Source organism: Argentina silus (genome assembly GCF_951799395.1).
Source record: "Argentina silus genome assembly, chromosome: 5".
NCBI classification, from domain to species: Eukaryota; Metazoa; Chordata; class Actinopteri; order Argentiniformes; family Argentinidae; genus Argentina; species Argentina silus.
The window spans coordinates 268,620-280,981 of record NC_139659.1 but is presented as its reverse complement, the minus strand read 5'-3'; the positions used below and the strand labels follow the sequence as shown (position 1 = coordinate 280,981).

The 12,362-nt window shown below is 45.5% G+C and overlaps 1 protein-coding gene across 1 annotated transcript in view; it reads left to right on the top strand.

Moving 5' to 3' along the window:
- Positions 1-11,153, top strand: part of LOC310805111 (chondroitin sulfate N-acetylgalactosaminyltransferase 1-like) — a 33,838-nt gene extending 22,685 nt beyond the window's left edge. Inside the window, exons 5-8 of the mRNA XM_083670654.1 lie at positions 4,965-5,143; positions 5,973-6,067; positions 6,164-6,245; positions 7,724-11,153. Of these exons, the coding sequence (XP_083526780.1) occupies positions 4,965-5,143; positions 5,973-6,067; positions 6,164-6,245; positions 7,724-8,013 (646 nt within the window). The 3' untranslated portion in view covers positions 8,014-11,153. The remainder of the gene's footprint in view (positions 1-4,964; positions 5,144-5,972; positions 6,068-6,163; positions 6,246-7,723) is intronic.
- Positions 11,154-12,362: the final 1,209 nt, after the last annotated feature.

The following is a 12,362-nucleotide window of genomic DNA, read 5'->3' as shown; positions in this document are numbered from 1 at the left end:
GTATGCCCTCTGTATTCACTGGGCCTGTTAGAGCAGTATGCCCTCTGTATTCACTGGGCCTGTTAGAGCAGTATGCCCTCTGTGGCACGGTTGGGCCTGTTAGAGCAGTATGCCCTCTGTGGCTCGGTTGGTAGAGCAGTATGCCCTCTGTGGCACGGTTGGGCCTGTTAGAGCAGTATGCCCTCTGTGGCTCGGTTGGTAGAGCAGTATGCCCTCTGTGGCACGGTTGGGCCTGTTAGAGCAGTATGCCCTCTGTGGCACGGTTGGGCCTGTTAGAGCAGTATGCCCTCTGTGGCACGGTTGGGCCTGTTAGAGCAGTACGCCCTCTGTATTCACTGGGCCTGTTAGAGCAGTATGCCCTCTGTATTCACTGGGCCTGTTAGAGCAGTATGCCCTCTGTGGCACGGTTGGTAGAGCATGGTGCCTATGACGCTGAGGTTGTGGGTTCGATTCCTGTTACATGTTATGTATCTAACCAGATACGACAGCGACAGCAACGTACTGGGAGGGAGTTGAACCAAAGTTCAATTCTTGACGCCAACTTCATGAGCGGTACCGAACAGCTAGCTAGCAGGCAGCTAGCGCCATCTCATCAGTCCAAACAGGGCGGTTAGCTATAGCGCTCGCTAGCCTCCACCAGTGATGATCAGGTTTTAGACACGGGAGAGACACAGGGGCTGTTTGAAGAACGGTGGAAATCAATACACATAAATAATTAGTGTCCATGAGGGAGAGAGGGAGGGAGGGAGGGAGGGCAGGAAAGAGGAGAGAGAGGGCGTTGAGCCCAGGGTGTGAGAGGTGAGCTCGGCTTCAGAACAGCACGCCACTGAAACACACACGTACCCTCGGAGAGCAAACACCAGTCCAGCAGCCCTGCAGTCCCACACTGAATAATAACACGCTGCCTCGATTACCTCCCTGCTCCCTGGGAGTCAGAGGGCTGCATCCTGGAAAATATCACACCGCACTGCATCCTGGGAAATATCACACAGCATACTTCATATTGCTGAGCTGACTACAGGAGCGTTCAGGAGAGCTCACGGTGCAGTGCGGTTAACACACACCAGCAGGGTCAGAGTTGTGTCAGTGCTCCTTTCAAAGTTGTTTCTGTTTGTATGTTGGCCTGTGTTCGTTGAACATAATATGTACCACATTGCAAACCAACCCTGGCAGGCTGGCACTGGTCACTACACACAGCCTTGTCTGACGGCCGAGTGAGCCCAAGTCTGCATCTTTCATGACTGATATTCGGAAATATCAATAGTCAGAGTGAATACAAGCTGTCCAGGGTCCTCCTCACCACTAGGGGGCTCCAGCACTGTCAGACTACTGGGAAGTGAGGTGAGCCCTCTCAGACAGACACACCTCAGGGCACAGCGAGGTCGTGACCCCGTAGCTGAACATTTCCCCTCCCCGTGGGCAGCGCACAGGAGGCTCTTCCTGTGCTTGTTTTGACACGCGGGAGACGGAGAGAGAGGACAGACACAGAGGAGAGAGCTGTTGTCCCAGACGGACATGGCCTCTAAAATAAACCTGAATCACCCAAGGAAATATTCCGAGTGTGTTTTGGCCTGTGGGCTGGCTGGCTGAATCACCCTGCAACACTCCAGTCTATATCCAAACCCCTCCCACTAATGTGATTGAAATAAAATCCTGTTCCCCTGCCTGTGACGATTCTAAATCCCCCTGGATTTCAAGCCCACGTATATTTCTAGCTCTTATTTTTGAAGAATTACTGTTTTGAAAGGTATTTATCCAATGTCAAACAACTCCCACAGGCCTTGCAATCAGTGTCTTCATGTCCAAAGAATTTCTTGTGACTTTAAAGATTTCCGGCATCACGACTGGTGGGAATTATGGTGGCAGTATTAGCAGCATGTTCTGGTGGCAGTATTAGCAGGCATGTTCTGTTATTGCCTGTGAAGTTTGATTGGGGTTTATTATACATTATTATATATACATTGTGTTTGTGTGTGTGTGTGTGTGTGTGTGTGTGTGTGTGTGTGTGTGTGTGTTTGTGCATGTGCATGTGCGTGTGTGTGTGCGTGTGTGTGTGTGTGTGTCAATTTGTCTCCCAGTCAGTCTGTCTGTAGTGTGGGTGTGTTTGTGTTTGTCTTCTACAGTATGAGGACTGTTCCTAAACCAGTGTATTATTTTCTGGCAGCAGATATAACGCAGATGCAGATTAATCAGTTTATCTTTTCCAGAGGCACATTTCCCTGGAGAGGAAACCTTCCCTCTGGTTCAGTTCCAGACAGAGAGATGAGAGGTGAGGGATGAGGGGCTTCAGTCCCAGAGACAGCCAGAGTATCAGACAATTTAGCTCTCACTCTAAACTACCTCACAATACTTTTACTGTCCCTAAATCATCATAATAATGATAATAATACTTTTATTGGTATACTGCTTTTCTAACCAAGGTTACAATGAGAAAAACGAGAAGAGATCACAGAAATACATCAGCATAAGATTCTAAACAGAAAGAAAGCAACATTCAAATGATAAATATCCTTGAGAATCAGGCAAGTAATTGCAATAAAATAAAACTCATTTTAAAAAGTCACATCAAATCAAGTAATATTTCAAAATATAGACAACATTACACAATAATACATCTAGATAAATGAACAGCAGCTAAATGCAAGTTTAAAGAGATTTAAGAGTAGACTCAGAGCTGTTCCAAAGCCTGGTCACCTTTAGGTTTCAGTCTAGACTTGGGAACAGTCAGTAGAGCCTGTTCATATTACATTCATGGCATTTAGCAGACACCTTTATCCATAGCGACTAACAACAAATCCATTTGTTACAGTAAGTGAATCATCTATCCATCAGTCATCATAAGATAAAGTAATCAATGCTCAGACCAGGGGCCATAGGCAGTCACAATACTAGAAGAAGAATGATTATTATTATTATTATTTTTATTATTATTAACTGGAGAGAAACTTGTACAGGGGGGTAGTGGGGGTGAAGAGGTCTCTAGGGTTAGGGTTAGTACAGGGGGGTAGTGGGGGTGAAGAGGTCTCTAGGGTTGGGGTTATGGTTAGTACAGGGGGGTAGTGGGGGTGAAGAGGTCTCTAGGGTTAGGGTTAGTACAGGGGGGTAGTGGGGGTGAAGAGGTCTCTAGGGTTAGGGTTAGGGTTAGTACAGGGGGGTAGTGGGGGTGAAGAGGTCTCTAGGGTTGGGGTTAGGGTTAGTACAGGGGGGTAGTGGGGGTGAAGAGGTCTCTAGGGTTAGGGTTAGTACAGTGGGGTAGTGGGGGTGAAGAGGTCTCTAGGAGGGACCGTTAAGAAGGTGCTGGAAGGTCTGTTCTGTACACTGGGGCTCAACTATGTCCTGCTTTATAACTAATAGAATAATAGAGATTTAATAGAATCTTAAAATCAATTCTAAAATCTGAAGGAAGGAAGTCAGCCTAACGAGGCTGTGGGGATGTGAACTTCCCTTAAAAAACCTCGCAACTGCATTCTGCACTCGCTGCAGTTGAGAGACGGCCATTCGACTGAGGCAGGAATACAGCTGACATACTGTATATACACACATATAGATTCATATAACTGGAGAAGGATTGCATACAATGTTTTGCCCTAGATATAGATATGGTTTAGTGATAATGTTCTTGATCAAATCTATTCAGTGATGTTCCATGTTGTTACAGTATGTCTGCTGGTAAAGGTCATGACCCCGCTGTTCATACTGAGGGGTGATTGTGTGGGTCGGCTCAGGGGGTTTTATGAATGTTGTTTATCTTCAGGCTTGTGAACAAACCAAAGGCTGTCTTTATGTCTTTACTGGTGGTGAAAAATGAATGTCCCTTTTTAACCTGAACCATGAATAAGTGATTATGTTATGTATAAGTATATGTAGTTATTAATTCATTAGCAACTTCATGGTGTTCACATCTTTTCACGATTAATCGCAATGTTTTCTGGAAATTGGAATTCCCCCTGGAGGACCCAAGGTTGAAAATGTATGTATAATTTATCTTGGATTCTGTGCTAGTCCCAGAATTTGAGCTATTTAAAAGCTTCCCCAGTGTGTGTGTGTGTGTGTGTGTGTGTGTGTGTGTGTGTGTGTGTGTGTGTGTGTGTGTGTGTGTGTGTGTGTGTGTGTGTGTGTGTGAGAGAGAGAGAGAGAAAGTGCGTGCGTACGTGTGTGCATGTGTGTTTGTTTGTATGTGTGAGGCTGAACTCCCATTGCAGGCCTCTCTCTCTGCAGTTGTGTTCACACGGCCGTGTGTTTGAGCTCCCAGTGCCTCTCCACCGGGGCAGTGATCTCCCACTAATAAAGGAAAGTGCCTCTCGTTGTCTGCCTCTCCAGCGGGGCAGTGATCTCCCACTAATAAAGGCAGAGCAGTCTGTTTACTGTGGGTGTAATAGCTGAGCGGAGGCTGAGATGCTGGGACACATTTGTCTTGTTGACACGGTGAGGTGCGTGTTAACGAGTCTTGCTGCTGCAGCTCATCCCTCCCTGGTATCATCATGGACCCACTTTGCAAACCTGATCGTATTAGTCCTGCTCCTGTCGGCGGGGAAATTAGGTTTGCTACAGTATGCAGGGTAACGTGTGTGTGTGTGTGTGTGTGTGTGAGTGCGTGTGTGTGCGTGTGTGTGTGCGTGTGCGTGTGTGTGTGTGCGTGCGTGTGTGTGTGTGTGTGTGTGTGTGTGTGTGTGTGTGTGTGTTCTGCAGGACCAGTTATGTTACAGTACAAAGACCAAGCTGTCTACAGCATGTGTATCCAGGTTCAGCTGGGCCATCTGTTCCCTGCTCTCATTCAACACATTACACGCTGATGAATTAAGCCTGTCCTTGAACCTAATTAACTTTGAAGCAATTAAGCTAATTCACTTTTTGGTAAATTTTTGAGCCCCATCGTCCCTCTGTATGAAAGCTATTAAGTTATGTGTCCAAATCTTCTTCTTCTCTCTCCCTCCCTCCCTCCCTCCCTCCCTCTCTCTCTCCAGGGAGATTCACTTTAAGAACTTCACTCTGCTCCAGCTGAATGAGGAGTTTTCTCGGGGGCGTGGCCTGGACGTGGGCGCCAGGGCGTGGAAGGGCGGCAACGTCCTCCTCTTCTTCTGCGATGTCGACATCTACTTCACCGCCGACTTCCTCAACACCTGTCGCCTCAACACTCAGCCTGGTGAGGCTTCCATACTAACCCTAACCCTAACCCTAACCAACCCTAACCCTAACCCTAACCAACCCTAACCAACCCTAAACCAACCCTAAACCAACCCTAACCAACCCTAAACCAACCCTAACCAACCCTAACCAACCCTAACCCAACCCTAACCAACCCTAAACCAACCCTAAACCAACCCTAACCAACCCTAAACCAACCCTAACCAACCCTAACCCTAACCAACCCTAACCAACCCTAACCCTAACCAACCCTAACACTAACCTTAACCAACCCTAAACCAACCCTAACCAAACCTAACCAACCCTAAACCAACCCTAACCAAACCTAACCAACCCTAAACCAACCCTAAACCAACCCTAAACCAACCCTAACCATAACCATAACTCTAACCATAAGCAACCCTAAACCAACCCTAACCATAACCCTAACCATAACTGACCCTAACCTTAACCATAACCCTAACCAACCCTAACCCTAACTAACCCTATCCCTGACCCTAACCAACCCTAACCCTAATCCTATCCTTAACCCTAACCCTAACCCTAACCAACCCTTACCCTATCCCTAACCCTAACCAACCCCTACCCTAACCCTAACCAACCCTATCCCTAACCCTAACCAACCCTTACCCTAACCCTAACCAACCCTGAACTAATCCCAGTTCAGTTTATTCCCTGGAAACCATTGATTGTTAGTTTACAAACCAAGAATGCCATGAAACCATGAAACCATGAATCTATGAATCCATGAACCCATGAATCCATGAATCCATCATCATGGAGTGCTGTGTGGCCAGTTATTATATGTTATCGTCCTCCTTTCACAGGTAAAAAGGTGTTCTATCCAGTTCTGTTCAGCCAGTACAACCCAACCCTCATCTATGGCAACCACGACCACCTCCCCCCAGTGGAGCAGCAGCTGGTAATACTGGAGGCCCAAACAAGAAATACCACACAAATGGAACAAAAACACATTTTCACAAACATGATTTTCCTGTTTGTTGTTTGTTTTTACCAGGTCATTAAAAAGGACACAGGATTCTGGAGAGACTTTGGCTTCGGTATGACCTGCCAGTACAGATCAGATTTCATCAACATCGGTAAATATCACATCACCGTGCCCAGAGCTGATTGGTCAGTCACATCTCTGTGCTCCAAGCTGATTGGTTCCCTTAACTCATTCAGTGCCGAGGGTGAATAAAGTCACCCAAATGGTTCTAGAGTGCCACGGGTGACTTTATTCACCAAAAATGATGATGCTTCATTTTATAGCCACCAAAGTGTTGTTGCTAGGCAAACTTGGCCCTCTAGGTGCGGAGTGTTCCGGAACTCTTTGGCAGTTAGTGAGTTAATACAAACTGCACTGAACAACATTTCCATATCCAAACCTTGTGAAATATGATTATGGACTCAAAGATATTGGCTCTCAAAACAGGCCTGCCTCAATGCATTTCTCCATCTCAGCCGATGGCGTTCGAGGAAATCAGATGCGATAAAGCATTCTGGGAAGGGCCATGTCTGGATGGCGTGTCTGGACCCAAATACGCTCAGAGACACTGTTTGTCATTTTAGTTTAATTGCCGCCGGCAGAACATTGATTTATCACTGTGGTGACAGAAGTGAAGCATAGGTTGGACCTTCCTCTCAACAGAGAGACAAATCATACCAGTACCCACATGATCTGGGAGCCTAGCCTAGCTATAGCTATACAAACACATCCACAACATACTCCAGTCAGCTCTATGGTTGAGGAATTAGGGTGGAATCCTCACTTGACAAACCCGAGCACGTAATTCAGACATTTGCCTAAATCTTGCATTCATGTCGATGGGAAATTGGCACAATAATTTGAGTTACGCAACCGGATCTGGAGTTGGCATCCCACCCTTGGTGAGTAGGTTCTCTATGACGGGGATATTAATGCATTGCTCAACATGTGTGTGTGTGAGAGAGAGAGATAAAGAGAGAGAGAAAGAGAGAGAGAGTCAGAGAGAGAGAGAGAGAGAGAGAGAGAGAGAGAGAGAGAGAGAGAGAGAGAAGAGAGAGAGAGTCAGAGATAAAGAGAGAGAGAGAGAGAGAGAGAGAGAGAGAGAGAGAGAGAGAGAGAGAGAGAGAGAGAGAGAGAGAAAAGCATTGTTGTTGTCAGACTCCCACTGTTGGATTAGGAGACAGTTCCGAGGGGATATTAGTAGGCCTCACCTCACAATCATAAACAACTGAACAGGTTTCCTCGACGCCCCGGCTTGATTCAGAGTTCAGCCCTTGAGCAGAGCGGTGATCTTAAAGAGAACTCCCACTCATAGATAAACAAAACAGGATTGCTCACATCACCTGGGGCACTGGGCTGTGTTTCAGATTGTGTGAGAAGAACTGTTTTGCATGGTATTCATCATATCGCAGTATGTACAGTATCTATCTCACCATCATTCACTCAGCACCTTTTCAAATGAACTCCCACGGGGGAAAGAAACGGGATTTATCACAGGGAGGGTTATGAATCATCACAAACTAATCATCACATTCGTCTGACCTGACGACCTGTCCCCTAACACCTGCTGACCTCTGACCCTTGCTCCAGGTGGCTTCGACGTGGACATCAAAGGCTGGGGTGGCGAGGACGTGCACCTGTACAGGAAGTACCTCCACAGTAACCTCCTGGTGGTCCGCTCCCCGTCACGCGGCCTCTTCCACCTGTGGCACGAGAAGCGTTGCGCCGACGAGCTTCCCCCCGAGCAGTACAGGATGTGCATGCAGTCCAAGGCCATGAACGAAGCCTCCCATGGCCAGCTGGGCATGCTCTTCTTCCGCCACGAGATCGAGGCGCATCTGCGGAAGCAGAAACCACGAACCTACGCCAAGAAGACATGAGGGAGGCGATGGGAGGCGGCAGCAGAGACAGACTGAGACACCGAGGAGCCATCCAGCAGAAGGACAGAGGTGTAGCCCGGTGTTCTGTCCTGCTGATGAGGACTAGAGAGACAGAGAAACACCCCAAACAGCCCCAAAGCCAAACAGCCATATGAAAGACGTAAGGCCTCTGTAGAATCAACTTTACATGCAAGCAGAGAGAGCCAAAGGACCAGCACAAAGACTGATTGCTTCCTATGTTTTGGCCTAAAGTCCGGTGCCTTGTGTGACCTAAGAGACGACTGATTTTGAGAATCATGAGGAGTTTGCTGGCATTTCTTTGGCCATGGAAGACTTGTGTTAGATTTCATTGTGTGTAGGCTACTGGAGCCCCCTAGAGGACAGAACAGGAACACCATCAGTGTGGAAGGAACAGGACGCTCAAAAGCTGATTGAATGATGGTTGTTCACTTCTGAAACCAGATGTGACGGAGCTTTTCAAAAACCAGTGGGGAAATGGATGCAGTGAGATATTCATTCATTCACTCCACACATCCTTTATGGCACTTTTGTTCTATTTGTTTCTATTTTCAGTGCCTCCAGTAAGTATTCACCCCCCCGGACTTTTTCCACATTTTGTTGTGCTACAACCGGACTTTAACATCGACTTGATTGAGACTTTTTTCGTCACTGATCTACACTTTTTTTTTTTTTTTTTATGTTTACAAATGAATTAAAAATGTATTGAGTCAATAAGTATTCACCCCCTGTCCTATGACACTCAAATAGCTCAAATGCAAAAATGTCTTCAACAAGTTACTCAATAAATTGCAAGGATAATAGAGTACAAGGATAATAGTTGAGTACAAGAAATAAATTAATATAATTGTTTTTATAGGGTCTCTGAATTGCATAGGAATCAGTGACACACTGCATGGATTAGGCTGTCACTGCCCACTCAGCAAATGTCATTATTTACTCTTGATCCTGACAAACTCCCCAGTCCCTGCCGGTGACAAACATACCCAGAACATGATGCAGCTACCACTATTCTTCACATGAGGGATGGTGCAGAAACTGCATTGCATGTGCTGGATTTGCACAAAGCTTAATGCTTTGTAGTAAAACCAGATGAACACATTTCCAGCCACTTTCTTTGCTGTATCACTTCAATTCATACAAAATGTGAAAAGGTCCAGGGAGGTGAATACTTACTGAAGCTTCCAGGGGGATGAATACTTACTGAAGCTTCCAGGGGGTGAATACTTACTGAAGCTTCCAGGGGGGTGAATACTTACTGAAGCTTCCAGGGGATGAATACTTACTGAAGGCACTGTATGTCTTACATGTAATACACACTTATATGTACTTTTTCATAATGAAGACACATACTTTGCAGTTGTCTCTTGTTTGAAGCAAGAGAAAAGAAAATAGATTAGTATTTTATTGTGGGCAGTATTATGAGTTTGCTCTGTTTTATAAAGCCATTTCAGGTTGAGGTTTGGAACGTAGATGGTATGAGGAGCCTGTCCATGGTAGTCCTTCATGTTGTGAACAAAGTTAAGAAACTATTTTGAATAGTCTTCATATTGTTTTGTTTTGTTTTAAGTATGCTCTAACATTATGGAAATAATATATGAATACAGTTTATGATACTTATGGTCCATATTTTACACTTTTATTAACTAAGTTATGAACAGAGTGTAAAGTCTGCACCCTCTATCAGTAAAGATTAAGGACAATGTACTTATTTATTCAACATGATTTTTATGGCTGTTTAGCTAATATTTACCATTAGAAGCTGAAATATGACGATGACTTTGCAAAAGTCTAAATGAGCCTTGTAACGTATTGCATGTCTATACAGAGCAGACAGGCCCGTGGAAAAGCATACATGAAGGCTTAATGAAGAGTTAACTAGATAAGCTGGAGATGAGGGTTTGAAAAGGCCAAGCTAAGGAATCAAACGTTGATAATTGAGGTTGGTTAATTTACATTCATATTTCCATGCATAAGGATGTTTTGTTCATGTGTGGCTGTTATTGTGTGGATGACATTAATTAACTATTCCAAACCAATAACATTCTGGATGAAGGGAATACTTGTTCTCCACCAAGCTAGATACAGGATTCAAGATTAATCATCGATAAATGCTCACAGGAATAACATTCCAGAGCAAGACTTTAATATGTTATGCCTTGTACTCTTCTCATAGGGCTCAACCCCTTGGTCTCAGCACATAGATGTTGAGAAGATTATGACACAAATATTGAGATGTTTGATTTGTTTTATTTGTATATCTCATTAAGTACTTACAGTAGGCCAGTGTTTAAAAGGTGCATACTGCCATCACAACGGTGGTCTACCTCAACACTCCTGCTGCAGCGGACATCGGTTGTGAAGACGTGTGAAGTGGTGCTGAAAGCCGCCACAAGGTGGCGACAAGAGCTGTGAAGGATGTTTGAAAAGATCCATCCTTCTGTTGGTATTATTTACTGACAGTGCTGACATTATTGGTGTTCCAAATAATCACTAAAATAAAAATAAGAGAGAATGGTTTGCCTCATCAGCTTGCCGTATCAACATATGGCAAAATTTAGTTTATTATAGCAGCTCATGAACTGCAGAGATAAAGAGTGGAAATGGTTTAAACATCATCTTAACAGGGACCAAGCAATGGGACCAACTTGTGTTTTATATCCTTATCTACTCTCATAGGTAAAGATGCAGATATGAGGTACTGTTTCACAGCAAGCCTATCCATTAGAATTGCTCAACGATGCCCCCTGGTGGTTATTTTACAGAGGTGGAATACCTCAAATAAAATGTGTGCTAAAGGCCAGTTGTCACTGCTTTGGCCGTCCCCCCCAGGATACTGGAACTGAACCATGAACCTTTTAAACACTGACCTACTGCAGGCTGCAGGAGGGTCTGGTATGTTAGCCTTATGTTTTGGTGTTGGATAACCAAAGCTTGTAAAAACAGGACGCACTTTTTAAATTAAAATCTTATTATTGTTATTTTTTTCTTCAAGGAAAGAAATGCATTTTATTTTCCTGAGATACCTTTGCTGATCATTTTCATTGATGGATTCAGTTATTATGTTTGAAGTGTTGCCTTGAGTTGAATTAAACAATTATAGATTCATTTAAAGACCCTTGTATGAATGTACTTGTCTGATGCTTCTTCTCAGATGTTCTATGACTATTATATGTTTATTCATCTGCGAGTGGCAGGCAGGAAGTTTACTTCTTCAAACATCTTCTCTGTTATGTAATGGATCTGTCAGGCAACCAATCAGAGGAGAGGAGAGGAGCCCTGCACACACACCGCTGCTCAGGAGCAGAGGGAAAGTCTGTGAACAGGGATGTTGGATACTAATGTTAACGAGCATATTGATGCTGAGTTTTTGCACATTTCCTTTTGGACTACACATTATTGCAACATGTTTGCAGGTAGGAATGCTGATTTAGTAGTAAAAATTATTTTGTCCCAGATGGGAAATTAAATTTGAAAGACAGAGGTAGGCTAACCAGAGGTAGGCTAACACATGGAAAATGGAGGAGGAGAGGGTGGATGAGAGGAGGAGAGGGTGGATGGGAGGAGGAGAGGGTGGATGAGAGGAGGAGAGAGGGTGGATGAGAGGAGGAGAGGGTGGATGAGAGGAGGAGAGAGGGTGGATGAGAGGAGGAGAGGGTGGATGACAGGAGGAGAGGGTGGATGAGAGGAGGAGAGGGTGGATGAGAGGAGGAGAGGGTGGATGACAGGAGGAGAGGGTGGATGAGAGGAGGAGAGGGTGGATGAGAGGAGGAGAGAGGGTGGATGAGAGGAGGAGAGGGTGGATGAGAGGAGGAGAGAGGGTGGATGAGAGGAGGAGAGAGGGTGGATGGGAGGAGGAGAGGGTGGATGAGAGGAGGAGAGAGGGTGAATGAGAGGAGGAGAGGGTGGATGAGAGGAGGAGAGAGGGTGGATGAGAGGAGGAGAGGGTGGATGAGAGGAGGAGAGAGGGTGGATGAGAGGAGGAGAGGGTGGATGACAGGAGGAGAGAGGGTGGATGAGAGGAGGAGAGAGGGTGGATGAGAGGAGGAGAGGGTGGATGAGAGGAGGAGAGAGGGTGGATGAGAGGAGGAATTATACAACAAGTGATGCTGTATGCGGCTGCTATGGAAGGGGGTGTGTGTGCAGGCTGTCAGAGCAGCCAGATCAGGCAGGACGGTGCGAGGCCCTATGAACGTGTCCCTGGAACGAGAAAGCAGTCATCTAATATGCTGTCATAGAAATAAGGCCATACTCATAAAAACAATTGCCCTCCCTAATCTTGAACAGCACCAGCCGCCACTGATACACACACACACACACACACGCACACA